At 39.7% G+C, this 12,853-nt stretch overlaps 1 protein-coding gene across 10 annotated transcripts in view; it reads right to left on the bottom strand.

Annotated features, from left to right (window-relative positions):
- tcf7 (transcription factor 7) overlaps positions 1-1,739 on the bottom strand; it is a 73,147-nt gene extending 71,408 nt beyond the window's left edge. For 6 of the 10 annotated variants that reach the window (XM_056397989.1, XM_056397992.1, XM_056397994.1 and 3 more), the window contains exons 1-2: positions 1,265-1,738; positions 817-886 (exon numbers count right to left, since the gene is read on the bottom strand). In XM_056397989.1, the coding sequence (XP_056253964.1) occupies positions 817-886; positions 1,265-1,447 (253 nt within the window). In that variant the 5' untranslated portion in view covers positions 1,448-1,738. Of the gene's footprint in view, positions 1-816; positions 887-1,264 lie in introns of all 10 variants that reach the window. The other 4 variants (XM_056397985.1, XM_056397986.1, XM_056397988.1 and 1 more) reach the window with 1 other exon arrangement.
- Between the last annotated feature and the right edge of the window lie 11,114 nt (positions 1,740-12,853).

Here is a 12,853-nt window from a genome sequence, read left to right as displayed (position 1 = left end):
CTTCAAGACCCCCTCAAATAGGTGCACATGTGACCACAAATCCACATATGATGAGGATTTTGCTCAAAGAAACAATGAGGGAAGATTTTTCCGTTTAGAAATGACTGAAATTAGTTTTTTAACTGACTACAGCCTACAGTGAGGCCTGTAATTAAAACTGCCATGTATGGGAGCTAAAGTGGAATCGCTCTGTTCTTTTGGGTGGTATCCTTAAAGAGAAAAAAAGCTCAAATAAATCTCTCAAGGAACCTGGCTGACACCACTTTTGGCAAAGTCTGGCAAGAGCTACACTGCAAAAAATGTCAAGGGTTGACTCTCAAAAAGCCTGTAAATCTAAAGGGTGTTGAAATACATGAACGTAGGGAAGATCACGCTGTCAGTATAAAGACACACTTAAAAATATTTGCTATGTTCTGCTGGAGAGGGTAATTATCTCAGCCAGAGTCCATGTTTCAATAAATAACTTTTAAACACATTTAAAGCAGATCATTTCTACGTCAGTCTCTCTTGAGTCGAGCTACTTTGAAACAGAGACAGAGGAAATCTCATCACCAAGTGATAGATTTGAGAGATAATGTAGAGAGCTGACGACGGTGACGGACGTCTTTTTGCAGTGTACACCTGAAAACAAACTCCTTGAAGGTAGTTTTAATGCAGCAACACGTGTCCCCGTGACCAAAATACTCCTTACTTTGACACAGTGTATCTGAGGTGGGGGGATTCATCGCTTCTCAGTCGTTTCCTCAGATAGTATAGTGGCTACTCAAACCGGATGAGAGCGAGTTGTGTTTGTGTTTTTAGTTTTCTTGTTCTTACCACCGTCAAGGTGCTCCCGGTGTTTCTCTGCGAAGCCCCTCTGCTCGCCTTGCTGTCCCCGTCTGACCGCCTGGAAGGGACCGACAACAAATACAGGCTCAGTGAATACAAGAAAAAAGTAAAGAAAAAGGCGATTTGCCCCGAATTAAAACAACCACACAAGTTCTATGGAGTGCCAGAGAGTGAGAGTGACTATATCATAGGCCTAGTTTATGTTGTGTTTCTTTTTGTTCACCTCTGATAGGCGATAGCATCCCTGTCCTGTTGGCTAGTAAACCTCTGGCAGCCTGGGAATTTCACTACTGTAACCCTGAAGGCAATTCATTTTGGCCTCATTCAACGCTTGTCAGCAGCGTGTAAAATAAAACAAGCTTTCATACACACTTCACACACTCTCCCTCTCTCTCTCTCTGTATATATGCACTCACACACACTCTGTGCCACCTACCGCTGCGTTCGGACTTTGATTTATTTCCGACTCGTTCACCAGAGAGGACTTGAGGTCGGCCAGGTCTCTCTCCGTGAACGCATTTTCTTGGATTTTCTCCTCTTGCTCTCCTTCGTCTTTGAACGATATCATCTCATCATTCGCTCCCAGGTCGTCCCCGCCGCCGCTGCTGAGCTGAGGCATGTCTACGTCCCCCCTTGCGATATTTCACACTTTTTTTAAAAAAAAAGAGGACAAAATAACAATAACAAGAAAGTATAAATAAAGAAAAGAATCAGGGGACTTTTGCGTTAAATCTCCTCAGTCTGGGGCGCCTCCAAAGTGCAGAAACCCCCACCGCATACAGAAAAAAAGTTGAGATGTGGCGTCCCCCGGCTGGTTGGTCGGTAGAGGACTAATGTTTCCCTACAACAGCAAACAGCTCATTTGAGCCCAAGACACTAGGCATCAAAGGGCGCCGACCGGATGATTGACAGGTCCGATGACTTGTTGGGGGGTTGTACGATTGTTTCTGCAGAGGCTGAGACTCTTAAAGAGACATCGCCTCCATGAGCTCAGCTGAACGGGCATTATTCATGACTTCCAGGGGCGTGTTCACACCATCCACGGTCCCCTGGCTGCAGAAGTCTGCTGCTGCATTTTGCCACCAAACCTTCACTTAAGAAAAACAAATGTTTCTCCGAGGGAAACACTGAGGTTGTGTAGATACAGTGGCTGCAGGCAAAAAATGTTCATCCTGATACCTTTGTCAGGATTACTCATCATGTGTTATGGTTTCAGGAAACAAAATCATTTTATTTTGCATCTGAACCTTTTTTTTCATTATTTCCAATGGTGGAATGTAACTAAGTACATTTACTCAAGTACTGTACTGAAATAGATATTTTAGGTACTTTATTTTAACATTTCTGCTTCATGCTACATTATACTACTACTCCATTACATTTAGCCTATCTGAAAGATAGAGTTACTTTTTGCATTTAAAGAAGTATATGATTGCTAATAAAATATGATTCATTGTTAATGATTATAACTACCCAACAGATAAAAAAATAATGAAAATTAGCAGTAAAATGCTACGTACACATTAAATCATAACAAAATACATTATAACACTCACAGGGGCCATTTTTATGCATTTAATAAGCTATGTTGTGCTGATGTTGCTAGGTTATATTTTTATTTAAGAGGCAAAATTTTATATCTTTTACTAGTAATGTGTTTTACAGTGTGATATTGCTTAAATAAAATAAATGAATACAGATTATTTCTCAAAGAAGCTCCTGCCAGAGTTAGTTTTTCATTCATTTCCTTTTACTCAGATTTTATTTTCTATTTACAATAATGAAATGATAATCACTACCTCATTAGTTTGCAGCTCAGCCTTAATCCTAAATCAAAGTTTACACAGAATCTGCACTTTTTTTGTCATCAACTGGTTTAAAACCAAATTATCTCCAAATGATGATGATCCACAATGAGGAGCTAAAACTCATTTTTATATTCAAATGTGGGGAAAAGGATTTTCTTCTCTAATGTGGAGCCAGTTCATTATCTTCCATGTCGCTCTTTACAGAGCTTCTTTTTGAGGTTTCCCTGCATTTTTATCCAACGGAACTTCAGTTTTGGTGATGCTATTGCAGATTTAGCAGGATTTTAATTGAAAGTATAATACTTAAAGTCACAAGATTATCCAGAGTGGAATCATGAAATTTACAAATAGTAGTAGGCTAGTTTTTTTTCTATCAGAGGAGGTTCCTAAGTGAGGCTCATCTAGGGACAGGCTTTGCAAACAGAGTATGAAAACAGTGGCATGTGATCCATCCTTGTCCCTATAAAATAAACATTAAATAGATTTTTTTTAAAAACAAACTTCATGATCTTCATGTCCTTCATCCCAAATACCTATACTTTTTTTTATGCAAGTGTGGGTGTTGAATATTATCTGCACACATACACAACAATTAGTTGAAAGTTAATCTGCAACTATTTTGATAATCCATTAATCAGCCAAACATTTGATGGTTTCAGCCTCTCAAATGTGAGAATTTGTTGCTTTTTCTTGTCTTACATTATTGTAAATTGGATATTTTGGGATTTTTCTGTTGATGTCAACTTGAGCTAGTGATGGGTAACTAATACTGTTTTATGATATTGTATAGACCAAATGTTTGAAGTTTATTCAAAAATATAATTGACAGAGAAAATGAAAAAAAAAGTTATTTGCAGCCCTAATTACATAAATGAATTATTTAAATGAATGAAAGAATAAATAAACATGTGGGACAATACATTGTAAATCTATGTTATGTGTATTCACCCCCAAATCAAATATTGTCAGCTGTTGACAACATGCATGCTTTTGCTTTAATTTACAAAACTGATGAAAATAAACTCACCACACACACACACACACACACACACACACACACACACACACACACACACACACACACACACACACACAAACACACACACAAAATTACTTTCACTTTTGTGTACTGTGCTTTACCAAAGAGATGGCAGCCTGATGACAGAGACAGGGGATCCTATCAGCTGCCTCTTTTACCTGAAACCCCACCCTCTCTTACTTGTGACTGGTTTACATAAAATATGTACGTAGTCATGAGCACTCATCCCAAAGGATGTCCATTTAGTAATTCCTAACAATTATACAGGTCTATCAAGCAAAAGATAGCTGTATTTTCATTGTTTAAAATGCTTTGTCTTTCAAGTTAGTTGATAACTTTGGTAATTAAACATTGTAGGCTTTACTTCTATCCCAGCAGTCCTTTTGTAGTGGCTGTTGTCACACTGTTCAGTTGGTAATTTCCACATTTTGGAACAAAACTCCTCATTTGCATCGACAGAAAAATGGCAGCTCAGGCAAGAAACAGCAAAATGTAGGACATTCTGTGAAAAACATCAGAAGGCACGGCAGGCTCATCAATAACGGAGGCACAGCATGTTTTTGGCTGGTCCTTACATCCCCCAGATTTTGTAACAGTCTCCAAAACAGCAAAAAAGTGCTAGCTATTGCAACTACTTGATTGGAGGAGGGAAAGAAGAAAAAAAAAACATAGTTCAAAGATGTAGACTTAAAGTTCTGATGTCTTATCAAACTCAAACTTCCCCTATTTTCCTCCCCATGCCAATGCATTTTTAATGCTGATACAGTAGCATAGCTGTTCTTCAGAGTTTTTAATTGAGAAATATTTATACACTCCCATGCAGTGACTTAATATTTGACTTAATCTGAGTCGGTTGCCTTGAATGAAAATGATGATCCACAGCTGGGGAACAGAATTAAATACAAACAGAAAATGGGCCTGGTATTTGCATAAAACTGCATATTTATACAATATCGTTGATGCATATTAATAAAAAGATTAAAATGAGCAGTTTTAATGTATGCAAATCTAAATTATAAATGAGTTGTTTAAACTCCTTGTTTATTCGCCTTGATTAAATATAGACAGCTGTTTTTCCAGAGAGACAGCACCTCTCTATGCGGGCCACTGCCTCATGAGCTCGCCGCACTCTGATCTGAACAGTTTCCGATGAATATCTGTGCTGATAGTTACACACATTCATCACATGGGTTCACAGGTTCACCTCAGGCAATAAGCTGTGTTCAGCCTGTCTGTCTCTCTCACAGACAGATACACAAAACAAATCCAGAAATGAACACACTCTCTCTACACATGCCTTCTCTTCTTGAAATACTTTGAGGCACTCTGACCTACAAACACTCTCTCTCTCTTTGTATCTGTCTATCTCTCTCACTTTCTCTCTCTGTCTCTCTCTCTCTACTCTCTCTTTTTTTTGCTATGAACAGTTTGATTATTCTTGTCTGATCAGAGTTGTATTTCAAGATCACACCACTCTGCCTTACCAGACCAGTTTTTTGGGTTTTTTTTTTGTGACTTACACACACACACCTTGTGCATCCTTTCTCATCATCTTTTATCTTGTGCTCTAATGACTGTTGTGACATTAGACATCATCTGTTGGCAGGAAAGGCCAAATAAGGAAACATGAGCAGATAGAAGATAAGCAGCCCACACAGAAAACAAAAAGATGCGTCTCTGCTGTGACCCCAGGAGGCGAGCTTCTCACACTCAGACACAGATACAAGTTCTATATCTGAACATGACAAAGACTGTGGTTGTTCTGATAATGGAAACACGTTTGATGCAGAGATGTTTATGTTTTTTGGTTATTAAAAGCCAATAGAAAACTAGAAGAGCAATACCTGTGCAGTAATTCTAAGCTTTAAAGGCATGATTATATCTAGAAAACAAATGGGGTAGTGTTGGTATTTATGTTCCAGTTAAAACTATTTATTATAACATACTACTCAAAATGCATGCATTACATTTCAGTCAGAAAAATCTAAAAGATATGTTAATATTGCATTCTGCTAGACCAGTTTCCAACTTTGGGGTCCAGACCCCCACAAGAGGCTGCAGGATAAATCTGAAAGTCCAAGAGACAGGAGAGGACAACAGAAAAAAATGTTATATATGCGACACAAATGTGTTTATTTTTTCAGACTTTAATCACTTTTTTGTTCTGTTTCTTGTGAACTACTTGATATTTTTTAATCTCTTCAAGCCTCTGAAAGGTATTCAAATAAAACAAGGAAAAAAGCGCAATCTTTGGTTGAAATGGTCACAACTGGTAGACACATGCGTTGAGTCCCTGGTAAGTCTTGCTTCAGTTTAAGGGGTCACAAGCCAATGAGGTTTGGAAATTCAGTATTAGACAACACACAGTGTTGATAGGAAATAAAAGGGGAAACAGGATAACATCTTTTGCTCTTGCCTCAACCCAAATGTGTTTTTAAAGAAAGATTAACAGTCCAAATGAATAATGCCACTCTGTGCAAAGTACGCAAACTCCACTTTACGTTGCTTTACTCCGCTGACAGTGTGTAAAGAACTCATTTAATATGTGATGATAATTCCAACGAGTCCTTTTCCATTGCTTAATCATTAGTGTGGGGAAATGTTCTTTCTATAACATGTTTTTTTTTTGAAAAGATGAATCACAGTCGGTTCAAAAAAAGATTATATACTATGCTTTCTAAAGCAACATCAGGCGCATTAAAGCTGCAGAGTAATTAAATCATGTCCTTTCATTGGGGTTAAGCCACATCCAAGCGAACAGCTCTTAACTGGAACCACTTGTGTGCTTTTTATTGGTAGTTTTCCTACAATCAAAACCATGTCCTTCAAGGCAGCATCCAGCCAGCAATGTGGAACCTCAACAAATCTTTTCAACAGTTTTATTTTGTGTATGAGGTCCTGCTATGAAGCAGTGAACTAATCTAACAACAATCTAAAACATAAAATATTTGACAATAATGCGGTTTTAGTGCGATTAAAGATTATGATTGATTTATGTTTAATTGTTTTTGAATATTAAGTGGACCAAGATAACCACCGATCTGCATGCAAGAAAAACTAATAGGTTGCAGAGGATTATGTTTGGGTTGTGCAGAGTAGAATAAGGGTTGCCTTCACCAGCTATTATCTGAGATATGTCTTTAGCGACAGCCTGTATTTGAAATTTGTACAAAAGTTTTTTGTTTGTACGAGAGAGTTTGACTGAAGCAGTAAACTGATGGGATGGCACAGAGCACATGGGAGGGTGGGTTCGATTTGTGTAGGAGGCTGAATAACCTTTGAATCACTTCAGAATATCACACACTTACTTAAGAAGTGGTACACAGAGACGGAAACATAGCACTAGTAACACGATTTACCATCAAGAATAAAGGTTACAGAAGCCATCTTGAGACGAGGAGCTGATCATTTTGAAAGTGAAGTAGAGAACAGGGAGGAAATAGAAAAGAAAAGAGTGGTCCTTTTTCTCCAGCAGCTACCGTTAAGATGTCCAAGACACTCAACTTGCACCTATGAAACCGCTCACTGGCCGACAGTTCGAGACTGGTCTCAGCTCTCGTCTGCATGAATGTGCTGAAAAGGGAAGATACTGGCTCAGCATAATAAACCCAAATAAAAAAAAAAAAGAAGACTTGACTTGAGAACTTGATATCTTGTGCCAGATAATGAGGCTTGTTCAAGTTCTAGTTTGCTGAGTGTTTGCTGATTTGAATGTGTCTGTCTCTTTTGATTTAGCAGAATGCAGTCCCTTTACCTCTTCGTTAGCTCCTTATCAAACATTTATGAGTTGATAGCACAGATCTTTGGAGGGCTTTGGGGGTGAAATCAACAAACATAAACAGTGGAGGAAAAGAGCTTTGAAAACACATCGCTGGTCTTCAGTGGAGGATCAGTGGACGAAGTTGCAAACACTTTTATTTACGACTTTGTGTCTACAGCACAAGATCTGAGATGTAATTAATATATATTTTATCTCGTCCCGAGCAACTTATAACATGTCCGGCAGTAAGTTCAGCAACTACATCAAAAAAATCACAAGTATAGTTAATAATACATAAATGAAGTAGTTTGATAATATAATGTTCATCTAGATCACGTGACAAAACTACAAGCTAAAGATCAGTTTCCAATAGATTTATTATGAAGAAATGCTAGTGAATCTTTTTACGGAACCATGCTCATCTAATGGGTGACAGATTTTTTTCCCAATTTAAAGCACAAATTGAAAATAAATAAATAAATAAATCCCAACTATAAAACTCGTTTTCTTTGGGCAACTGAGGTCTTGATTGCTGTGTTTCACTGAGTCTGATCCAGGGATCGTCTTCTGAAATGGCTTTGTTTTCCTTCATTTTGAGCTATCCCGAAGAGGAGATACCCCCTTTTCTTTTTTTCATTTTGAACAGTCTTTATCTCTGCGTGGAGCAAAACCCTTCAGATGCCTGCACGCAGCCTGCTCACTTCTCAGAGGAAAGAGCGAGCGAACTGTGGTTGGAACAGCTCCATCTTCGCTCAGGCCTGCTTCAGTTCATGAACTTTTTAAAGACGTGCATTAACAAATCATGCTCCAGCTTATGAAAAACAGGTCTGATAGTGACTGGAAATAGCAGCAAAAGAGCTTCTGCGTCACGCTCTGTCACCACACACACATACACACACACACACACACAAACACACACACACACACACACACGAACACATGCGCCGCAAGGTTTGTCTCAGTGTGTTGCTGAGTTGACTGAGGTGAGGTGAGGTGATTTGCAGGTTGAAGCATCAGGGTTGAAGGCAGTTCCGGAGGTTGGAAGGTTGTTTTTGATGAATGTATTCCATGACAGGTTGCCGGCAACTTGCTTAAAATGTTTAAACTGTTTAAAGTTTACATCACAGACATAATAATCTGTATGGGACTGTTTTCACACTGACAAGCCAGTGATTATCCTGTAATATGAAATATTCATGTAACCCTGCAATGATCATATAAGACCGAAATGAAATAATGGATACCAAGAGAGGAAGATGGCTTTGTAGTCATAAATATTTCCCTTTTCCCTCAGTTTCAGGGCATGTAAGATGATACTTGTACGTTCTTTCCAACATGTCTCTGAGCAATCCAGAAAACATAAAATAAAATCTGTTTTTGAATGTATCTACAGTATAAACAGATTGTAACTATTTTTAATCTTTTACTGAATAGACTATCTGTCAAAACCCAGAGACGCACTCATTTATCCCCTTTTTTTTCTCCCACATCCAAGTAAGGATTCAACATATGGGATTGTCCTAATTAAGACAGTTTACAAATGTGTAATGCTGCTGTTTTTATTTCACACATCTACTTTTTCCACGCTATGATGGTTGAGTTCACTCTGCATGTATTGCTTAAGAAATACAAGAGCGTTTTCTACTGGGAATCAGATATAGACAATCAGTGTACAATTACTTATACACTATAGAGCTTTGTCTGTGTAGTGACATACATAGATTAGTTGGATTTGCATAATACAATATAGTGCATGTGGAAAGATGACAATACAACAGTTTTGAATTAAAGTGTTTAACTACAGAAATGAAGATAATTCATTCAAAACTGACTGTCATGTAATTGAGTTTCGGTCTTATCATTCATCCGGTTGTTTGAGCATACATGTTAGATAATTCTGCTGTCATTTCAGCTGCTGGTAGAATCACCTGACCGGCTCCACCTCACTCACCTGCTCACCTGTTCCCCATTCCCTCATTAGCTCCAGAGTATATAAACACCGGTCCGTTTCCAGTTCCAATCTCTGCCAGATTGTCTTTGCGCCATGTGCCTTCCAGTGCTCTGTTCTTTGATCCTGTTTCTGACGTTACCAATGTTTTTTGGATTCTTTGTACTTTGTTTTCCTGCTTGGATTTTTGTATCCTTAATTTTTTCTTTAAGAAAAGACTCTTTACTTTTACATCTGCTTTCGGAGTCATGCTCTTTTGTCCCCTTTCTGAGAAGTGTGACAATACAATCTGGCAACCTTGAATCCAGCGGACTTGGTCCCCGGTGGGAGCTGATGGCTCTTCATTGCGGCACCTCACCTCGGCAATGGGAAAGATACAAGACTTCTGCAATCGCCACAGAAAGTAAGTGAAACAAAGCTCTTGATGGCCACCTCCTTGCCTTAGTCACCCACCACACAGCTGCACACAGTGCACCTCAGCATGTTAGGTAACCATCATTCACATGCCCTTCAACTTCCAGTAATTCTTGGTTACCCATGGCAAGCTAAACACAATCCCCACTACTACTGGGGTGATTTTAGGCTGGCGTGAGCACTGTCATGCTGTCTGTCTGTCTCCTGTCCCTAGTTTTGCCTCTCAATCTGAGTTCCCAGCATGCATGTGGGGACACGTAAGAAAGATCCTACAGAAACTCTTAGAGAACCAACTCTTCGTGAAAGCAGAAAAGTCTGATGTTCATGTCCCAGATGTTTCATTCTTGGGGTTTGTGCTCAGAGAGTCAAGCATCCAGATGGACCCGGTCAAGGTCCAAGCAGTCACGGAATGGCTTCAGCCCACATCCCGCAAACAACTTTAGCATTTCCTAGGATTTGCCAACTCCTAGAGATGCTTGGTCTGGAATAACAGCTCCATGGATGCTGCCCTCACAGCTCTTACCTCCTTTAAGATCCCTTCTCCTGGTCTCCCTCTGCAGAGGTAGTTTGTATGAGTAGCTCAAGCGACGCTTCACCTCTGCCCCCATTCTCACTCTCCTTGATCCTTCCAGGCAGTTTGTGGTGGAGGTGGATGCGTCTGACGGGGGGGTGGGCTCCTCTCCCAACACTCAGCAAATGATCAGAGGGTGCACCCTCGCACCTTCTTTTCCTGGAAGCTGTCATCTGCAAAAAAGAATAAAGACAAAGGCAACCTGGAGCTGCTGGCAGGCAAGTTGGCACTGGAGGAATGGAGATACTGGCTCGAGAGGGTGGAACTTCCCTTTATTGGTTTGGCTTCATTTCACTCTCTTCTACCTCCGAAGTTCCAAGAATGTCAAACCTGACGCCCTTTCTTGCCAATTTCAGAGGGAAGAGAACCCTGTGGAGACAGAGGAAATACTTCCCCCTTCCTGTGTGGTTGGAGCACTAGGACATTTAGGGTAAGGTCAAACAGTCTCATTCTGATTTCCCTGCACCCAGTAACAGCCAAACTGAACGAGACAGCCATGAGATGGAAGCGGCCCAGTGGTCTCTCATGCTCCTTCCTCCTGGGCCAAGCAACTGTTGGCTGTTAGGAGACGTGTCTTGAGGGGGGGGGTTCTGTCATGTTTTCAAGTTTCAGTCCACACATTCATCCTTTCATTCATTCAGTGCAGTTGTTTGTGCGTACATGTCCTAATTCAGTTATTTCAGACTGCTTGGATATTTGTATCTTTTTCTTCTTTTTCTCTCAGTAAAGACTTTACTTTTACATGAGTTATACTCTTTGTGAGAACCGATGCACTGACCTTGGATCAGCTTGGTTTTGGTTACATTAGGTTACATTATGAGGAAGAGGAGGAGGAGGAGGATCAAGCTTTGGCCTTCGGTCTACAGGTTACTGTGCCCTCCACACGCTCACACACATACGTAGACATATGCGCGCGCACACAGAGACACACAGACACACACACACACACACACACACACACAGGGAGAGACGTGCTGTAATCTGGGAGGCAGGAAACAAAGGGCCTCGTTAATGCAGAGACTCGCAGGGGCCTTTGATGTGGAGCCAAGCCATTCACTCCTCACTCCACACACACACACACACACACACGCAGACACACACACACACACACACACGCAGACATGCACATGCAGCTTTTTTACCACAGAACGTGTGAAACACACTTTTGCAAAAAAAAAAAAAGAAAATGCTGAAAAGACTGTAGTCTCCCTGAGTTGAGGCAGTTTGCCTGCTATTTAAAGCTTGATACATTAGTGTTGGCTGATTCAAATCTAAACACACTCACACACTGATGAACCACAAAGCAGCAGCTTGGCTCAATGGAAACAAACTGTTTTTTCTTTTTCACTGCACATTTTCACTCCAGTGTGGTGATATTAATTCCCACCATTGCCATTTACTTTCAGGAAAAAAAAAAAAAAAAGTAATCTCATCTCGCAAAATGAAAAGGTCAGAACAATTGGTAATACCATAGTAGCAGTAGTTGCAGTAGTATGAATAGTAGTACTAATCAGAAAGACAGGATTTACACCAGGTAGTACATTATTTACACAGTACATTTATCGTCTTACAGACTAGTATTTGCAATCGTGGTAGCAGTTTAGTTTAGTAGAAGTCATAGGCATATTAATTGCAGTTGTAGAGGAAGTAGTTCTAATAGCATTAGGTACAGTTATAGCAATAAGGAGGGTGGAGTAAAAGCTTTTGTCCTGTGTCCAAAGGTGCATGCGCATGAATGACCAAACTCTGAGCTGTAAGTCACTCAGCAGCAAAAAAGGTTTGAAAAGAGAGTAGGGATTACATGACTGACATACTGTACACTGACCATTTTACATCCAACATAATAAAGCGAACCCATAAGGCACTAAATTAGCCACAAATAAGTATTCAGTGGGCTTTGAGATCCAGCAGCCTCCAGTAAGTTCAAAACACATTCATAAACTAGAAAGCCAAGGCCAGTGTCAAACAACATACAACAGACTTCAGAGAAAAAATGTTTAAATCCATAGTAAATGAGCCGGATCTGCTCTGAAATTTAATGGTTCTTCCTTGGCCCATGCCCCATCCCCTCTCGCCACCAGGTTTGTATACAACTAACAAATAAATAGACATGGGTGAAAACACGACCTCCTCAGCGAAGTTAAAAATGCACACATAATACTCTAACAACTTCAAATTGTCTTCTCTAACTGAAGAGGTTTATTCGATCAATTTTATTTCCTTCTGCATAAAAATGACCGCTAAATATGAAATGTGTAAGTGAGAGCCACACAAGACGCTCGCTATACAGCAGATCTGTATGAAAAATTGTTTTATTAAGGTTCAATTTCCCCACCAGCAAAAGCATCAGAGATTTATTAAGCCACAGAATGTACATATACTTTTTTTCTTTCAGTGGTTCGGTTTCTATGCTTAATACATTAGGCTATTGTTTCAGTCTTTGTTGATTTAAAGCAGCAGGACAAGGTCTTTAAAAAAAGAAGTC

This window comes from Seriola aureovittata, chromosome 15 (assembly GCF_021018895.1).
Source record: "Seriola aureovittata isolate HTS-2021-v1 ecotype China chromosome 15, ASM2101889v1, whole genome shotgun sequence".
Lineage (NCBI taxonomy): Eukaryota > Metazoa > Chordata > Actinopteri > Carangiformes > Carangidae > Seriola > Seriola aureovittata.
Note: the sequence above shows the minus strand (reverse complement) of the source record. Positions and strands in the feature narration are given on the sequence as shown.